The following is a 20,983-nucleotide window of genomic DNA, read 5'->3' as shown; positions in this document are numbered from 1 at the left end:
AGAACAGAAAAGCATAAAAAAGTGCTCGATCACTTCAAAAAGTCAAAATGAACCCACCGGAAGGGCACAACTTAAAACATCATTACATAATTACATAAAACTTGGAACATACAGCAATAAGAAAGCAAAAGACAGCAAAGAGATAGAACCAAGGACAAAAATTGGAACTAAATACTATTCAGGATCTCCTCAGCATGAACAACCATTTGTTTCATGTTATTCGTTGAGGTCTTCATATCCTCCAGCTCACGACCTTCGATGTCGACCTTATTCTTTGTGTTGGCTCTGGTCCTCCTTTCATGAACCTTCTTGTTCACTTGCTCTTTATCACCTTCCTTCTCTGCATTGTTCTCATACCTATTGATAAATATGTTCATGTTGTCCACTGAAGATTTAAGAATTTGGAAATTTTGATCAACAAGCTGCTTGACATTGTGCTCTAGCTTGTCAATTCTGCTACCAAAATCTTTTAGTTTGTTGTCCATTTCCTTTCTATATCCCACCTCATTGACCTTTTTCTCAGTGGCTAAGATTTTTCCAACCATACATTCAATAGCTTGCGCATTATGCAGAATGACCACTAACTCTTTAACATGCTCCGCCAAGGGCTTGTCACCAACTGTAATTCTTGCCATGGCCTGTGTATCTATTTTCAAACTATTAATATCCTTCACCAAAGTAGTGATGGTCTCATAGAAAGCCTTAATGGTATCTTTGTCACCACTATCACTTTGACCCCCTTTTTCCTTGTTATGCAGTCTAGTGGTTTTCACGGTCTCCACGGTTTCCAAATTATCCTTAACCAGGTTACCCTCCCTTTCTTTGTCCTGACTATCAATCCTCTTATTATCATCATCCTCCTCCTCAGACTCAACCAGAATATAATTGAGATTAGAATTGCTACCCTTTTTAGTGTTCTTTTTCTGAGCCTTCTTTCTAGAGGCTTTCCCTTTCTTCTTTTTAATAGGTTTTTCCTCAAGGGAATCAGTTTTAGAGTCTGACATTGCAGATTCCACAATAATCCTCCTCTTCTTAGCCCTAATCCTCCCTTTTTTGCTAGTTTCTTCTGACTCTCCCTCGGTCTCAGAATCAAAGTTGAAACCACTATCCTTACTTTCCATAGTCTCATCTCTGACATTTTTGCCTTTAATAGGCTTTTCAATGCACTTCCCCTTTAGCATTTTATAAACCAGGACCATGAGCCCCTAGTGGAGGGCATGATCACCTTTAGGGTCCTTCTGGATCTCCTTTATAGTATGATCCATTGAACATGCCAGGTAATAGGGTAGGCTAACCCTTTCACCATGATGGAAATGGTTAAGAAGGACGAAGTGATGCCCATAAGCCCTGGTAAACCTACCATCTAAGGTAATATATTCAATAGAAGCAAATAAGACAAACCTCCATGGCTTACAAATTCTCTTCGGGGAGTGGTAGGAGTTGTCAATTTTGATCATCTTTCTTCTCTCACCATCCATAATAGGAAACTTGTTTGTAACCTTATCTGATATCCCTCTATCCCTGTAAAATTTTATACCCTCGGTAGTCGTCCCCGTGGCCTCAGGGATAACCTCTTCGTCTACATTCATCATATGTGATCCAATCAGAACTTTTCCATTTTTCCAGTTCTTGATGAAGTAGCTAGTAATTGTGGGGTCCTTCCCATTCAGTCATTCCATGAAAACATTGAGCCCCCCTGCTGAAGGATACTCCAGACTTCTTCATTCTTTCTCCATTTAGAGCAGGATGCAGATTCAAATCTCTTCTTGTTTCCTCCCATTTTTCTAGCACCTTCCTTGGAATGCCTTCTCTCATTTTGATAACTTTTCCTCTGGTTTCTATGGTTATTCTATAAGAGTGCCCATAATCCATGCCAAATAATAATGATATGACACCTATTTAATAGCTCATTATCTTCAAGCAAGCCCTGCATCGAAAAAGGCGGAAAGGTCATTAGAAATAATGATTAAAAGTACCACATTGCCTTGTATAGCTTCGGTCCTGATTGAGCAAGGATTTCATTTCACTTGCAATCTCCTTTTCACCACAACTAGTGATGATGTCTCCCGATTAGCAGGCCAGGTTGGTTGCCCAATCGGCACAAGAGTTGGCCTCCCTATAAACATGTGTAAAAACACACATTCAAACTCTTCGCTGATTTTCCTTGTTGCTTTAATAGCATTACTAATCGACCATGACGGTGGGAATTTCATATTTAAACAATTGATAATGTTTAAGGAGTCTCCTTCACACCAAACTTTAGTGCATTTGGCTTCTTTGGCAAGGATAATCCCATGATAAGCCACCATGGCTTTGGCAACATGGTTGGTTTGTTTTCCTATAGGAATACATTTTATGATTTTACATATTCCCCATTCATCCCTTAGGACCACTCCACATCCTGCAACCCCTGGGTTTCCCTTAGAGGCCCCATCAAAATTAATTTTCATCCATCCCCTAGGTGGGCTGGTCCATATCACTCCCTCTCTAGGGTTACTCTGGATACTCTCTTCAGCTTTTAATCTCCATTTTTTATAGACAAATTGATCCTCCTTAGTGTTAGGATTATCAATACCACCTATAATATTCATATTTTCCACTATGCTTCTTCTTAGTTTTTCAAACACAATGTTAGCCTTAGTATACTTTTCTCTAAAATTCCTATCATTTCTCTCTTTCCATATACCCCAGCACATGTGTGGTAAAGCAATTCTCCATAGCAAGGTATTGGTTCTATATTTTGAAGGATGATGCCATGACTTGAAAATCTCCTGAATCGAGTTGGGGAAGCTCCAACTGATATTGAATTGATCCAGACAACTTCCCCAAACATCAACTGAGAAGGGGCAATGAAAGAGCATATGATTTATTGTCTCCTCATTCTGCTTATAGAGTGTACAGAAACTTGGTATGCTGGTACCTCTTTTTCTTATATTCTCTGTTGTAAGAATTTTGTCTTGGAGGGCTATCCAAAAGAAAATGTTGATCTTGAGGGTAAGGCCTTGCATCCATGCTTTAGCCCAGCAAGGACTTTCCATGTTATTGTACTATTGATGATAAAGAGATGCCACAGTAAAAGTACCACTAGCAGTGAGTTTCCAAATTAACTGGTCTTCTTCTTCAATCCTCACCATTGAGTTCATGACTTTGTTCAAACTACCCAAAGACTGATCCACTTGAGATAAGTCTTTCCACTGTCCATCTTTCCAATAATCCTCCACCTTGGTTCCAAATCTTTCCTTGCATTGGTTCTGATATCTGTTCCACTCAGGGTTTTCATTTAAAGGGATCTCCATAAGCCAAGGATCCTCCCAGAACTGAATAAGATTCCCTTTCCCCAACTTCCATTTTGTACCTTTGATAATTAAGTCTCTAGTCCTAGAGATATTTTTCCAAATATTGGATCCAATTGGGATAATCTCTGCTTTGAGGAAACTTTGAAGATTTGGACATTGGCTTTTATATTTGTTGTCCCATATTTTTTTCCACTCTCCTTGATTTCTATATCCTCTCCAAATCTGCTTAGCCATAAGGTATTCATTTATGTCTCTTATTCTTCTAAGGCCCAAACCACCTTTATTCATAGGCTTACAGACCTTCTCCCAAGCAATTAAGTTCATTCTCTTCTTCTCCTCAACCCCTGTCCATAAAAAGGATCTCTGTATTTTTTCAATGGCCTCAGCATACTTAGTAGGAATCCTAAACAGACTGATGGCATAGAGAGGGATACTTTGAAGAGTGGTTTTTAGCATTTGAACCTTACTTGCTTGACTAAGTAGAGCTCCCTTCCATCTAGATAGCTTTTTATGGAATTTATCCACCAAGGCTCCCCAAAAGGTATCCAGAGGATCTTGACCTAAAGGGAAACCCAAATAGGAGGCAGGCAAGCTACCAATTTGGCCACCCAGAATGTTACTAATTTTAACCCTCCTTCTCTTTGGGGTATTGATAAAATAAACAAAGATTTTAGACCAGTAGCCTCTCCATAGATATCCAAAGTTTTTTTAGTCTTCTAGCGTCCTTCACAGTGGCTTTTCCCATTATTATAGAATCATCAACAAACTACTGATGAGAGCATATTTGATCTACTGAAGAAGGTTTCAAACCACAAAACTCCCTTTTCTCAACTAGTTTTCCAGTACATCTCCCCAAACATTCCACCATGATGATAAAGATCACTAGAGATAGGGGGTCCCCTTGCCTAAGACCTCTTGAGGCTTTAAAGAAAGGAGAGGGGGAGCCATTCATTAGCATAGAGAAAGTGGCCGAAGAAACAAGTTGCCTGATAAGTCCAACACTCCTAGGATTAAAACCAAAAGCTGAAAGAACATCCATCATAAAATCCCAATCCACTCTATCATAGGCTTTAGAAAGGTCAAGCTTCAGAAAAAAAACCTTCTTTTTTAGAAAAGGCCAGAGAATGGATATTTTCATGAACAGAGATGATAGAGTCCAAAATTTGCCTTCCTGGGACAAAACCACTTTGCTGAGGCGATATAATGGAAGGAAGCAAATTGAGAATCCTAGAGGTAAGGACCTTAGAGATAATCTTGTAGAGAAAGTTGCATAAGCTTATAGGTCTGAAAAGATCCATTGAATCAACCCCCATCTTTTTGGGTATAAGAGCTATAAAAGTACCATTAACTTCTTTCAAAAATTTTCTAGCACCAAAAAACTCTTTCACAGCTCTGGTAACATCATCTCCAATAATATGCTAGTACATTTGGAAGAAGAAGATGGGAAAGCCATCCAGACTTGGGGCTTTGCTGCCCTCAAAGGACTTAATAGCTGTCAGAATTTCATCATGGGAGGGAATGGCAGTTAAACGGTCATTGTGATCTTCCCCCAGAATGGTAGGTATATTGTCAAGAAGTTCCCTTTGGGCCTGTTTATTCAGATTCTGATCCTTAGCAAGTAGATTAGAGAAAAAATCCATTGCAGCCTTGCTCATGGAATCATCATCTTCAACACATTTGCCATTCACTTTAATCTGTACAATTCTATTTATGGCCTTATGTCTAAGTGTGGACATATGGAAGTATTTAGTGTTCATATCCCCCTCCTTTAACTAGACATTTCTCGATCTTTGTTTCCAGTAGGTTTCCTCTTTAGCTATTATTTCATGATATCTCATCAGAATAGCATCTTCAGTATTTCTAGACATATAGGTATAGCCATTGTGTTGTATCTCATCATGGATCTCCTTGAGTTTTAAGAGTGTTGATGCTTTTGAGGTAAAGATGTTCCCAAAGAAGTCCTTATTCCACTTCTTGACATTATCTTTAACATTCTTCAGCTTTTTGACCACTTTATACATGGCATTGCCTTCAATACTGACCTGCCACCAGTCCTTAATCTTACTTTCCAGATCTAGGTGTCTAGTCCACATTTTTTCAAATCTATAAGGGAAATGTCTCCTTCTATTTTTTTCTTTAGCCGTTAAGGTTATAGGGTAGTAATCTGATCCTTCCCTTATGTGAGAAGATAAAGAACATTCATGAAGATTAAACTAGTCTAAGGAAAGAAGAGCTCTATCCAGTCTGACCTAAATCAAATTCTCACCACTTCTTCAATTAGTCCATGTGTATTTGACTCCTTGCAACTCCAGATCATGAATGGCATTATTGTTTATAAAGTCCATTAGGTCCAATCTGCTATCCAAATTAGCATGACTCCCTCCCTTTTTCTCATTTTCCTTCAGGCGAGTGTTGAAATCTCCCATAATTATCAAGCTATCCTCAACAAATCTTCTTCTCAGCCCAGTAAGATATCTCCACATCTCACTTCGTCCAGTCTTAGAGTTAGGAGCTTAAACATTTGTTAGGACCCACATAGTGCAATTCTTAATGTGCTTAAATCTAATACAGGCTAGGTTGTTGTCCTGAAGTAACACCTCTCCTTCTATATTGTTTTTGTTCTAGAATGTAACAATTCCTCCTAAGGCACCTTCTGAACTACCTCCGCCGACTCCTCCATTTTTGAAAATATTCAAACTTTCAACTTTATCTTTCACCATCTTAGTTTCTTGAATTAAAAAAATGTCAAGGTTTTTGTCTCTAATCATGTTTCTAACTAAATTATGTTTGTGAGGACTATTAAGTCCCCTAATATTCTAGGAGATGATTTTCATGGATTTTTAGAAATACCTGCCTCAAAGATGGTTCTTTGGGTACCATTTACTAAATTCCTACTTGTTTCCAATGTTCTTTTTTTGGCATTTGAGTGTCTTCCTAGAGAAGTGTGTTGTGCTCCCACATCACCAAGCCTGCTTTTGGTGTTTCTAGTCAGCGTACTATTTATTGGGTTATTGTTATTCTTTTTCTTTTGCTTGTTCTTTCTTTTATCCTCTGCAACTTCTTCGTCCCCCTGCTTTGATTCATTCTTCCCCAATGCCTTTTTTATGTCCTCTTCATCTCCCCATTTTGGATCTTGTTCCTCCAAATAAGCCAACTTTCCCTTTGTTGGGGTGGTTAATGAGATTTCCGATAGCCCTTGGCCCAAAATGGTATCAGGTTGGGCTTCTTGGAACTAGTCTATTTCTTTATCTTGGTCTTGAGATTTTGAGACAAGGTTGAAGTTATCTCCTTCCTCTTTATTATCTATGGGATGTTTATCTATTTTCTCTACCTCTGTCTTGTCCTCTTTCTGATACTCTTGCTGAGTGTTGTCTTTTTCTTTGTGTACAACACCCTGTTCCAACATCTGAATCTTTGGTTCATTAACCACTTCACTAGTGATTTCTTCCTCCACCCTTACTATCTGGGACTGCTTCTCCTAATTAGGGTCATTGGAATCCTGAACTTTTACTAGCTTGTCCAATTTTTTCCAAACCTTAGTTTGGGTATGGGGTTTATCCTCTTTAGATGGACATTTTTTAGCCCAATGTCTGACTCTTTTACAATGATAACAGGTGAAGGGGATTGTTTCATAAACAATGTTCTGCTTCCACTTCCCCAATTTTGATTCTATCTCTATTTCCTCTAGCAAGTTCGTGTCAGGTCCAACTCCAACACAGATCCTTGCATAGATCAGCCTTCTTCTAGAAGCCATGATTTGGTCAATGACGATTAGCTCCCCAAAGGTATTGGGAATTCCTGCAAAACCGTCTTCCTCCCAAAATTCCATTGGGAGCCCAAGGAATTTGACCCACACTGGGACTTGGGCCAAAAAATTCTTTCCTTTCACTACATTAGGGTACCACTTCTGGATGTACATGATGTATTTACCTATTGCCCAAGATCCACTACATAGAATATTTCTTCTATCCTCATCACAAGAAAAGGAGAAGGATAGACAACCTTTGTTCATTGCTACCGCATCAACCTAACCTTTCAAGTTCCACTTTCTTTTGACAAATCCACAAACTATTTCTATGTTAGGTCTAGATCCAAAGAAATAACCAATCAAAGTGTTTTCCATTCTAGCGATGTTTTGATCAATGATTTGGTCAGGAACAAAGATAGCAAACTTGCCTTGAGACACATTCAAGGAGTTTTTAACAGGAGGCAATGAGGACTTACCTTTGGGCTTGACCCCAAACAATGAGGACCACTTATGTGTCTGTCCATTGGGTCCCCCTTTAGGATCCATTGACAAAAGAACCTTTTCTGGATGATCTTTACCTTCCATCGTGTTCTCTGAAACACAAGTCTTTTGCTATCCTTGGGCTCCTTCCGAGTTGCCATCTTCTATTTTTGAAGTTTGAACCTGCCCTTTCCCACTCTCTAGTGCTAACTGCTCTTCATGTGGTGTTGTTCCTCCCCCTGGGTCCCCCAAGTTCATGGGATCATCGGGGTCCTTACCATTTGAACCTTCTCCTTCCGCAGGAATCTCTGAATCATCTGCCGCATGTTGTCCTGATGTCGATCCAGAATTCCCGCTCGAATTTGAATCCTAGAACCGCCCGCCTTCCATGTTCCCCCTGTGTAGTTCACTAAGTTGTTATTGTATTGGTTTTATTATTATTTTCTTGTCCCCTTTACTCTTCGCAATTATTTTCCAGAGAATCTTAAATCATAAAATACAAAAAAAGGAAGCTCAACTATTCATGACCAACGAGATTTAGTTTCAACTAGCAGGCCCCTTTATAGGTACAAATACATCAAACATTGGGCTGCACATCACCTTTGTGACCTGACTATAGAGACCTTGGGGTAGTGAGTTTTCCCAAATTCATTGCTTTTCAGGAGAGGTGGTGAGTGTTCATATTGGCTACCTGACTATTGGCGGGTGTGTCAAAACAACCGTCAACAGTACCTTCATGCGAGGATTGGCTTCGTTGGTGTACCTTTGGTTCACGATTCGTGTATCAGCTCATGTTTGTGATTACTGTACATTTGAGACCCATGTGGTCATTGTATCAGTGAACTATGTAACCTTGGTATTGTAATTTATGTATTTTATTTGTACTATTGGAAGCCATGTAATTATTGAATATTATAATCTTAATTCAGTTGAATGTATGTTATTTCAGTGATCTTTATTCTTATGTGTAAATGCTTCATTGAAAGTAAATATATTGTATCACCTTAAATCTTTCAATGTGGAATTCAATTTTATGAATATGATTTAATTAGATGTATTTGAGTTCCCTAATTAGATGGATAATTGGATTAACCTTATGATGTTGTTTTAGTTACAAATTAATATTTGTTGGTAACCCTTTAGTAATTCATGTGTTAGACTTCCTCTTGTGTTATTAAACGTGCAATGTTATAATTAATGCACTTAATCTTTAAAAAAAAAAATTATTTCACCCTTTAGTTGCCTAGTAGTGTTGTTTTCCTTTAGCATTCCTGGTGGGGCATCACATCCACCATGACTCTTCTGAACATAAGGGATTCTCCTTGCTCCAATGTATAGTCAGTTTCGGTAACTTCACCTTCTGGTTCCTCATTTTCCACACAACTTCTTGGCATTCCCTACTTACATTCATAAAATCTATGTCCGGTTTCTCCACACTTGAAACATTTGCCGAGAAATTCTCTATCGGTACTGCCACTGTCTTTCCTCTGTGTTTTCCATTCAAGTTCTTTACTCCACTTGGGTTTTGATTCTTCTTCAATATTCTGCTTCTCTATACTCATCTGTCCCTTGAATCTCTCCTTCCCTCTAGGGTTATTCGACTGTCTTCTTCTCACCTTCTCATCAACCTTCAAACCATACTGGTAAGCTTCTTCAAATGTAGAAACCCTCAACATACTCATCTCATCCTAAATGTTAAATGCAAGTCCATTTATGTACCTCACCACCTTTTCTCTATCCATCTCTCTATGTCCAGATCTAATCATCACCTTGTATAATTCCTTAGTGTACTCTTTCACAATCATGTTTCTTTGTTTTAGGTTCTGTAATTTCTTGAAAAATTCCAACTTATAGTCTCCCGTTATGAACTTGGCCTTCAATATTGCAACCATCTATCTCCATCGAGTGATCTTCATTTCACCATTCTCCACTCTATCTTTCTGCAATTATTTCCAACATAAGGCAGCATGCCCTTTCAACTTAGTTTGTGCCAACTAGATGATCTGTGGGTCCTTGACATCCTCAAACTCAAATTAATCCTCCAATCTTTGATCTAATCAATCGGATCCTCCAGGTTCAATGTTCCTAAAAAGTTTGAAACTTCCACTTTATGAAATTTACTCGCTTGCGCCACTAGTCTCGGGAATCTTTCCTCTTTTTCATCTTCTGGTCCTTTAGCCTCTTCTTCTTCAAGCTCTTCATTGGCTTCTTCATACTCATCCTCAGATTCAAGGTTCCTCCTCAAACCAGCCAATGCATTCTGGATTTCATTCCTCATCTCATTATTGAAGTCCTCCATCATCTGATCTACCCTCTGGGGGTTTCTCCTTCTAGGCAACATCTCCTCTTCCATTCCGGTTAACTACCTCAACTCGACGATCTTACTACTAGTTTCAATTGCCTCTCCTCGGTGATCTATTGAACACACATGCAACCTACCTCCAATCGGTGATCTGTCCACCAAAGGAATGCCTCAATGTTCACAAACAACTCTTCCACCAACTAATTCATAACCAACTCTGATACCAATTGGTGTAGCCAAAACCGGTAAAACCCTCAAAAGAGAATTAACCGGCTTATGCAACAAGAGTAACACAACGAAAGCAATAAGAAAACATAGCAAGATCACTGAAATAGATCATTTTATTATCTTAGAACCTCCGGTAACCAATCAATTATCAACATACAACATCATAGAACATCCGGTAGTTAACCGGTTACATGCAGGCTACAAGCCAGATACAATCCAACCGCGACTCTCAGAATCAACCAGATCACTAATCACCAATCTTAATCCTTATCCTGATTTCTACTTCCTCTACTTTATAAATGATTACATAACACCCTATATATACCCTCCGGAACATATCCAAGTCGACCATAAAAGATTACATTTACCAATGCAGGAAAATGAAATGTGTAACTAGGTCGGCCCTAAGAATCAAAGAAATTCTCCTAGAAAATAACAACCAAGAAGTGCAGATCAGCAGGAAGGTCAACCACATGCCAAAGAACATCGGACAAGACCCCAAATAGATCCATGCACCAAGAACCGCTTTGGTAATGAAGGAAAGTTAATCAGTAAGCACAAGAATTATCCCGGAACCCAGAAACAGTCAATCGAGAGCGATAACTAGCCATAAAGAATCCAAATGGTCTGAAAATATGGAATTAAGTACATGAACCACACTGGAAACCGAAAATAGGATCTGCAATGAAAAACAAGCAACTACCGGTACCTAACAGTAGGAACACATAAAACTGCACACTGAACTGAACAAGAACTAATCTGAAAGGAGATATTTTTGGTTGATGCAAGTTTTCTCATAGAATGGGGATGATCTTGCGTCAATACTTAAGATGCAACTTACTAAGTTTAGGTTGCAACATGAGCATGGTTTATTCATCACAAGTGTTTAAGTTCTTTACACATGCTAACAATGCTTTCTAATAAGTTGAATAACCATACATAATAAATGTTGCATATGGACCATTACATAACATGTCATAAGAAGAATTCCATCGGTTGCCTAAATCTAATGTGTAATTTTGGATACATTAAATGCTACTATTACATATTCCATATACTCATTGAGATCTACTCAATCTTTTCAAATGATTCTTACACTATTATGTAACAATTACATCTCATAAATCATGAAGTCTTAATACATAAATCTTCTCCATATAATCCATAGCCATCATGAAGAAAGATCCAAGTCCACGCATGAAGAATTACAACAACAAGAAGGGAAAAAACCCAATAGAAAAAAGATCCAACCACTCGACCAATGTGGAACCTACAAGGCACCACCCCCCGAGCTAGAAGATGTCACTAGGTCCCAACACACACTTTACACCTAGGTTGATGCTTAAGACCAAAGGGACTAACACCAAGAAGGACTCCCACACACATGAACCAAACATCGATGCAAACAACAACCAAGGAAACTCCTAGAGGACAACACATCATCAAGACAAAAATGCGAATGTAAAACTTAAGGGGACACATGTACAAGGGAGTGTCATCACGTATCGTACCAAAAAAAAGGTTCTACCTTAAGGGCATGTGAAGCCATCTCAACCTTTGAGAGACCAAGAGATATTGGATTACCATCTCCATGACCTTCTCATGCTCATTCTAAAACATCCTCCCTAGGACTGAGTCATGAGGCACTACCAAATCATTATCTTTTAATTACCTAACTACCCATTCCCATTCATTATTTAGTTATCACTTGATTAAAATGCAAGGTAAACTCCCATATGCCCAAAGGGTCTGGACGTCATGCATCCTTACAAGGAACCTCATGATAGTCCATCTCTTGTGACCCTGAGTGTCACAAAGGAGACCACTCCCTTTACATGGACCTATAACAACATCGCAAGAGGCTCAAAGTTAAATGAATAATCTAAAATAAAACATCATGCAACACCAAATCATGAATAAACTCATACTCATAAAATTTAAACATCAACACGAGAGAAATTGAGCCTCTCGACCAATGAAATACATAAACCAAGGTATAATACTACTGCAACCAAATAAATACAAACCCAACAAGGTCTTCACACTTGTTGTCCTTAAAATCAGAAAAATTAGTAAATCAACTCTCATTGCAAAACATCATGAGGCACATACAAATTACATCATAATTTTGCATTCAACAATGGCATCAAATCTGAAACTAAAATTAATCTAAAATACAACATATACAAGATGGCCTCTGGTACCAAGATGCAACAAGACACTTTACAAAAGTGACTTTCACGGTAGAAAATGATAAAATAGGTTGGGGAATTGTTTATATTATGCTTGGTCCACATTGTAACTCGCGAGCTTCACCCCATACTCACAACTGAACTTAACACCTTAAAGATATGAATTAATATACCAACATTACATAGACTCTCACAACGATTTTGGAGCACACACACACAACAATTTGAAAATATTAAATGATTCGCAACTTCATATACACATAGATATGTTTTCACTCAACAACAATATCTCACATCGTGACAAATTTGAAAACATCTACTAATACACACTCAAACAATTCAGTGATTGGTTCGAAGCAAAAGAAAAGAGAGATAGGATTCAAAATACGATAATAAACTAGGCAATCTCACACCCTCTAATACATTCCTTCTCTGCCCAGCCCATCGAATATGGGTGGCGAGTGTGGACAGACCCATCAATTGGGTGTTTTGGTTCAACAAGCATCCCATTTGAATATGGGTATAACAAGCAGTAAGCCACAATATGGGCAACTTGGCATATTGACAAGCCCATCGAATGGGCAACACAAAACACACAATACCCATCAAATTGTATTTTACCTCTAACACCTCTGACTACAGACTGGGAAAAGTATATAATCCAACAAAGTGGGTGTATATGTTGCAGACCATGATATGTATATCATGGTGCAGCAACCATGATACATGTATTGTGGGTGCTACATCCATGATATATATGTATTGTGGAGTAGCATCCATGATATATATATTGTGGGTGTTGCATCCATGATGCATAACCCAGTAGGGTGGCAGGGATAGTAATATGGGGTGGGCGATAGTGAATAGCCAGCAACCCATCAAACATGGGTGCAACATAAATAACTTGCCCCCCCCCAAAAAAAAACAAAACAAAACAAAACAAAAAAAAAACATTTATAATAGAAACACAACTACAGTGGTTGCAGGAAAAATCCTACGATGGGTGGGTATTCCAATTCCCAAACCCATCGAATGGGTAACATAAAATATAGACTCCAAATTTGAATGATGGTTTGCACAACAAGTTCTCAGACAATTTCAACAAATGATAACACTAAATTTAAGAGGGGACGATAGAAATTTGATTACAGTAAATTCCACAAAAGAGGTTCGACAGTTAACATTGCCCTATTGTAGAATACATGACAATAGAATTTCCATTCCTTATTTATTCACAAATCATATTGTTAGATTAAACTGTAAAATCTACCCTGAATTTTACAAGCAATCTTAGTCACAAAGAATACACACAAACATTAAAACTCTGAGAATAATACAAAAGAGAAGCATGAGGCCAACCTCTTTCCTGAGTTATGGAAGAGAGCCTCTGATGAAGAGCCTGCCCACTGCCTCCAGCAAAAGCACAATCCCAACTCCAGATCAAGCTTCAAAACCACAAGTTGCACAATCCCCAAATTCACCAAGTGCAGATGAAAAATATGTGCAGAGAGAGCCCCCCCATCAAAAAAATGCTTTCATGACAAGCATAAAAACAAAAGGAAGAACAATGAAAACCCTAGCCTTTCAAATAGCCAATAGGAATATTTTATTTTAAATATTTTCATTCTATGTAACTATAGCATAAAATAAATTTATTTTTCCCCATTATTTTGATGGGATTTTCAAATATCAAAATAGATATAAAAGTCAAAATATTATTAAATCATTAAATACAATAGATAGGGTAACTATTTATTATTTACCCCTTTTATTATTATTATTTCTAAATATTCAAAATGTTGCTATTAATTAAAATTATTTAAATAATCAAACCCATAATAATTAAATAAAGATTAAAATCGTCAATAAATAAATAATATCAATAAAGCAAAATAATTAAATAGACTCAATAAATCAAATCAACTTAAGACATTAATTATTAAATATGATCTCAAAATCCCAAATAAACATTAATTAAATTCAAGCGTGGAAAATAATAAATAATAAAAAATTATTAAATCTTAATAAATTAATATAACACTATCACTAATAAAATCATAAATCATTATTAAATAATTACTCAATCACAATAAACCATTTATGACAAATTAAATAAATTAAATAGTAAATATATTACTATTCTTAATAAACCTCAATTAAATAAATCAAATAAACTATATACATAATCTCACCATGCCACATACTCACAAATCATGACGATAATGACGACATGGTGAATCACGCGAAGACCGACGAGAACACTAGGCAACAATCCTAGACCTAGAGTGTGAGTAGGGAACCATGGACACCTCTGAAGTACATATTCGCCACTGGGAAGAGACACACTCACACCTGTAAGCCAGGGGAGCTCGCACCCGGTTGCTCGAGAGGAATGAATGTCTTAGTACCTGCAACCCTGCAACCATAACAAAGATACATGTTCATATATATACATATACAACAAGCAAGTGGGAGGATATCACATTGACACATCTACTCACAATGAGCAATATGACGTTGATTCCTCATGAAGATAGTCAAACAGTATCCATATAGGGAACACATAACTCATGAATCATTGTATCATAAGTAAATCAAAATTAGGGTTAGTATATCCATCCCAAGATGAGGCATAACCAATAAAATCTATCAAAGCATATGATAAATCAAAATGCTATTACTAACCATCTATGCATCAATCACGATATAAATTCATTTGGCGATTACATCATAATAAATATCTAACCATATAAAAGTCATAGCTAATCATGAGCATAGTCAATAACATCAAATAGTATGAGATCATGTAGTGTCTATCATCAAAAATCATCAAATGAGAAAATGTAAAGTGCCATAATCAATATTCATGCATCACATAAGTCAAATCATATCTAGCATATCCATCACACAAAAATAAAGGTCCGATCAAGTCTATCAAAATGAAACAAGAGTTTCTCAAGAGTGGGCACTACATTATAGCTATGGTGCATATATTACAAATGTTATCTTGGTATTTTATAGTAATCTAAATTAACTTATATTTAATTGGTATCAAATATAAATAGGTTTACTATTCTTCCACTTTAATTTTGCAAGTCCAAACTTCTTCATTGCAACAATGTTCTAATAACAATACATTTAATTTATGTCAAACATGATTTTTGTCATAGCTATGGTGCGCCCAAGATTGAATTTTGAATCAAAAGAGCGAAGGAGCAATATCAACGACAATAGAAAAGAGAATATCAAAGGGAGTATCAAAGATGACAAATGATAGGAGTTGAAATGGAAGAATGAAGAATAAGAGAAAATGAAGCTCTCAAAGATAGATATGCTAGAATAAGGGCAGAAGTACCAATACAAGAATTAGAATTTTAAAATAGAGAAGAACAAAATATAATTAGAAATAGACTTGAAGAACTCTCTCATTTTGAAAAAAAGAAGAAGCCATCAATATTATCTACAATCAAGTGAAAGCTCCAATCAACCTTTTGATGTAAATATTGAAAATGAAAATTCAAGATCAACAAAACTTGTACAAGAAACGTCTCAGCATGAAACTCCAATTGGCATCAATTTAACTATAGAAAGAAATGAAGAAAACATAAAAACCCAAATGGAAAGCTTCAAGTTGATTTCAAAAGATTGCAGTTGCAGTTTCACCATCAATTGGACAACTTTACAATGATAGATATATGTTATATATGTCAACAATGTTACTTAGGAATCAAACTACATTGCACATCTAAAGGTCTGATATGTAATAGATATCGACAAGAGAGAGGTGTTCACATATTTTCAGCTTCAAATAACATGGATCCCAGACCACAACCAAAGGAGCTCACAAACTTGACTCAAGTAGAAGAAATGTTGATTGCACGTGTCAACCCAATACTAAAAGTAACACATGTAATAGGTGGCCAATATAAATACAAAGGACACATGAAAAGTTTCTCGCAAAATGTTGAACATGTTTCAAAAGTTTTACCACATACAATAAATCATTTGACAATCATTATTGTTCAAACAAGGGATAAATGTAGCACCAATTATAACTTTACAGTCAATCGAGATCATGTGTATAAAGCGCTTAAGTACAAAGTAGACCATGACAATTTTTACTCTGATGTTAGAATTGATGAAAATTCTCTCGACAATCTATCAAGAAATTGTGATGAAAATGTTTTTTCACAGATTAAAAATAGTGCACATGGAATTCAATTATGATGCAAATGAAATGATATTTGTGGGTCCAATGATGAACACAGATGAAATTGATATGATTAACCACACAACTTCAATGGCTTCCAAACTTCCTAATGCTCAAAGAGAGATAGAATTGATTTGTGCATGGGTTAATAACTGTGACACAAATCCAACAACATTAATTGATTGGCTAGGGATTGGTGCATCTCCCATTAACGAGTATGTCATATCAGGATTACTTGATATGACATTCCCTACATTATTTCCTAATGGACGTTGTGATTGGTTAGAACCTCAAATGAGGCAAGTGCATCTACATGAATTTGTGAAGCACCTATTGCAATATAGGGACCACCATTTTGGATGCCCTCCGAGATTTAGATATTTTATGATGAATATGATAATCAGACACCGTGCACAAAGTTCATCAACTATATTTATGAAAAGAAGACTTCAAGACATGCCAATCACCATTAATGAGTTACGCCAACACATGGAAAATATGCCATAATCCCATCTAGCTGATAGACTAATGCGGTTTGGAGCCAAATTGAGGGGTACAAGGTCATATTGGACCAAATGTCATGCAGAATTGACAAACATGCTTCATCAAATAGGCTCTCCTTCAATATTCTTCACATTAAGTGTTGCAGATATGTATTAGCCTAATTTGTATGCATTAATGCCAGGCGTATCACCAAGTAATCCACAAGAAGCTCAAATTTGGCAAAAACAAAATGTCATAGACTATCCTCATATAGTCGCACACTACATGTACGTAAGACATTCAATATTTAGCAAAGAGATTCTAGAAAAGGGAATGAATATAAAATATTATTGGATTAGATATTAGTGGCAACACAGGGGGTCACCAACTGTGCATGGATTCATCTAGATGAATGGAGCACCAAATATGAAAAATATTGATTGGTCAAATGAAGAGCAACAAAAAAATGCTGAAAGGTATTTCCATTCCATTGTTCATGCATGGAATCCCAGACAAGATTCACATCAACAAAATATGTAGGCATGTACCCAAAAATCCAAACACATATATCTAAGATATCACATAATATTCTTATACTTCATAATATAACTAACACATCCGTTTGTATTTCCTATTGTAGTCATTCCAAAGTCTCCCTGAACATCCATGTTTGAAAAATACAACACGACTTGTAGAGATAGATATTGAACGTGACTATGAAGAGATACTAAATTGTGTAGAATGGCACATAGTTTGTAGGGAGGGTGCATGCCTACAAAAAAAAGGAGGAAGAATGGTTTGTACGTAAGTATTACATTAATAAAAAAAAATTAAAATGATGTTTAAATATACAAAAATTATGCAAAACAATAAGATATGTGAGTTCATATTCATTGTAGGTATAATGCTCCTTGGCCATTGAATCTAGGGGGATCCAGATTATATGAAGACATAGAAATAAGAGACAAAAAAATTGAACCAACAAGAAATGATCAAAGACTCAATACACATAATCGCTAGATACTGCAATTGTGGAGAGAAAATATAGACTGGCAACTTGTTGTTTCCAAACATGTAGTAATAAAATATATTGCAAAGTATGTAGCAAAAGAAGAGAAAAACTCAAAAACATACAACCAAATGTTGATGCGCCTGTCAAACATGGAAAATCCTGATGATTTGGCTGCATGAGCATATAGAAGACTTCTAACAGAGACAATTATAAAAGAGACATTGGAGCTCAAGAAACATGTCACATGTTGCTACAACTTCCATTAGTAGAGAGCAGTAGAAAATTTGTTAATCTAAATGTCATGTGAAGTATTCAAACCCGTAGCTATTCATACTGAAGAGACCAATGAAGAATAAATTATATCTCTCATTGATGGATATAAAAAAAGGCCTCTTTCTATGGAAGATGTCTCATTGATTGATGCAACAAGATCATGGATATATGATCCTAAACCAAGAAGAGACAATAAATGGGAACCAAGACAAAAGCCATCTATTGTCAGAGTTTTCTCTAGGTTTGTATCTTTTCCTCCACGTGACTCAAATAAATGGATTGAATTTTGTCTATCAGAGTTATTATTGTACAAACCATTCCGTGACATAGAAAGAGATATTGATCACGATAATGATTCCATAATAGCAAACTAGGAATCATTCAACTACAACCCTTGGCATGTGCACCAAACAACAACTATAAAAAATGTTGAAAATAATGAGGATTATGAAATTGAAGATGATGAACCTGTTCAAAGAAATACCATAGAGCATGAAAGGGAGATTATTTCTGGATTGCATCATGACCAAAATATAGAAGTTTCCAAAATAGATATGTTGGGTAGAAGAGACATTGATAGGCATACAATTTGGTCTCATGAATATCAAGGTGAAGAGTACACAGATAGAGCAATTAATTTTATAACCAACATGAGAGATCATAGATGTCTCATGAATGAAAATGTACCACAATACATCAACTATGCAAACCTCAGTGCTAAACAAAGAAAATCAATCAACATAATTATGACACACTAGCATACAAATCAAAATGGAATAGGAAAGTCATATTTAATTGGTGCCATTAGTCAAGCTCTTCAAAATGCAACAATCCCATATCATTCTCCCCTTCTATTAATTGCACAAACATGAGTTGTAGAATTCAATATAGGAGCCTATATAGTTCATTCAAAATTGAAAATCCCAATACGAGATTTTTCTCAGCTAGAAGGAACAAGACTTACAAGCTTTCAAGAAGAGATGACACATATCAAATATATTTTGATTGATGAAATGAGCTTCACTGGTCAAAACATGCTAGAAAAAATAGATTCTCGACTCCAACAAGCATTCCCACAAAATGCAAATAGAAGCTTCACAGGTACACCTTTCATTATGACTCATGAAAATAACTATTTTATATAATACCTAATATAATTCATTACTAAAAAACTTCTACAATATTACTATATATTTTTGAAAATGTTTTTTGATAATTATTTATCAGGAATATCTATGATTTTGGTTGGAGATTTGGGCCGGCTGCCTCTAGTCAATGATAGACCGGCATATGAGAGCAATGGAAGGAAAGGTTACTCTGGGAGAAATTTAAAACCGTGATTACATTAGATAAATTTTTTAGACAAGATGGAGAAAACATACAACAATAAAGATTTTGTCAACTTTTGACAAATCTAAGAGATGCAAACCCAAACATTGATGACTGGAGGTTGCTTATGACAAGAACCCCTTCTAGCATAGATGCTCCAAGATGTTGAATTTAAAAATACTATCCATTTGTTTTCCATAAATGGTAATGTACATAATCATAATAACAAAATGTTATATTCGTTGAAACATCCCGTTGCATGTAGTGTTGCAACAAAAGTAGCAAGTGCACATCCAACAGATGATTGCTCGAATGATGAACTTGATCTAGAGATATTGATTAGTAATAATTCAAGGGTCATGTTGACTTCAAATCTTTGGATAAAAGAAGGACTTGTAAATTGAGCTCTCAAATATATTCGAAATATTGTTTACAAACCAGGCACTTCCCACCCAAACCACCAATATATGTGATGATTGAGTTTGACAATTATTTAGGAATACCATTTGAAGATAACCATCCAAATACAATTATGATAACAACAATGCAAAGGGGCAGAACATATCAATTACCATTAAGATTGGCATGGGCATTGACAATACATAAATCTCAAGGTTTGACTCTCTCAAAAGCTACAATTGATATAAGACTCAAAGAAAGAATGAGATTGACATTTGTTGCAATATCTCATGTAAAGTCTCTAGAAGGTTTGAGAATAATACCAACATTCACATATGACAGTTATCAAAAAATGGAAAATGGTAGACAACTTGCCAAGTGCAAAGCTGAAGAAAATAGATTGAAAATTCTAGAACATAATTGATGTAATATATTTTTCTCCAAATTTCCTTTGTGACTTTTAAGGGTTTTAATATAAATATAATAGCTAATAGCACTTTCTCAAATTATAATATATTTTAAAGAATCATTCATTGCATTGTGTATAAACAAAATGACAACTCAAAAATCTAAAAAATTAACGTAATATATTCATCTTCAAATTTGCTTCCATGACTTTTATATGCTTTCACAATGTCTATGAAATAAACTTACATCATTTTATAAATAAAATTCATGCAACCCATTTCTTATTTAATTGCAGACATTTGTATCAAATGAACAATGTCTATAAATTTATCTTTTATATTAAGTTTAAAATATTTATCTTCTACTATTCAATATTCATTTAAAAGCTAAAAATAATTCCAAATATGTAGCATTTCTAAATATACTTCACGTAACCTTGCATCATTTTTTTTGTTATGATACAAAGAAATGTTACATATATGTTTCTCTTTTCTATTTCCATGCAGGTGAGCAAGATGTCATGTAGTGCACATGCATGGGTGTCCAATTGGTCGAAAACATACCCCTATCATCTTCCAATCAATGTCATCCTTCATATAGAGGAATTAAGTGTTCACTTTTGG

General features: G+C 36.0%; 1 protein-coding gene across 1 annotated transcript in view; it reads right to left on the bottom strand.

Annotated features, from left to right (window-relative positions):
• Positions 1-7,656: 7,656 nt before the first annotated feature.
• Positions 7,657-20,983, bottom strand: part of LOC131876509 (uncharacterized) — a 54,804-nt gene continuing 41,477 nt past the window's right edge. The window contains exons 3-4 of the mRNA XM_059221929.1: positions 14,599-14,662; positions 7,657-7,893 (exon numbers count right to left, since the gene is read on the bottom strand). Coding sequence (XP_059077912.1) covers positions 7,657-7,893; positions 14,599-14,662 — 301 coding nt within the window. The remainder of the gene's footprint in view (positions 7,894-14,598; positions 14,663-20,983) is intronic.

Source organism: Cryptomeria japonica, chromosome 6, assembly GCF_030272615.1.
Source record: "Cryptomeria japonica chromosome 6, Sugi_1.0, whole genome shotgun sequence".
Classification (NCBI taxonomy): Eukaryota; Viridiplantae; Streptophyta; class Pinopsida; order Cupressales; family Cupressaceae; genus Cryptomeria; species Cryptomeria japonica.
The sequence above is the reverse complement of the archived record's forward strand: the minus strand, read 5'-3'. Positions and strand labels throughout refer to the sequence as shown.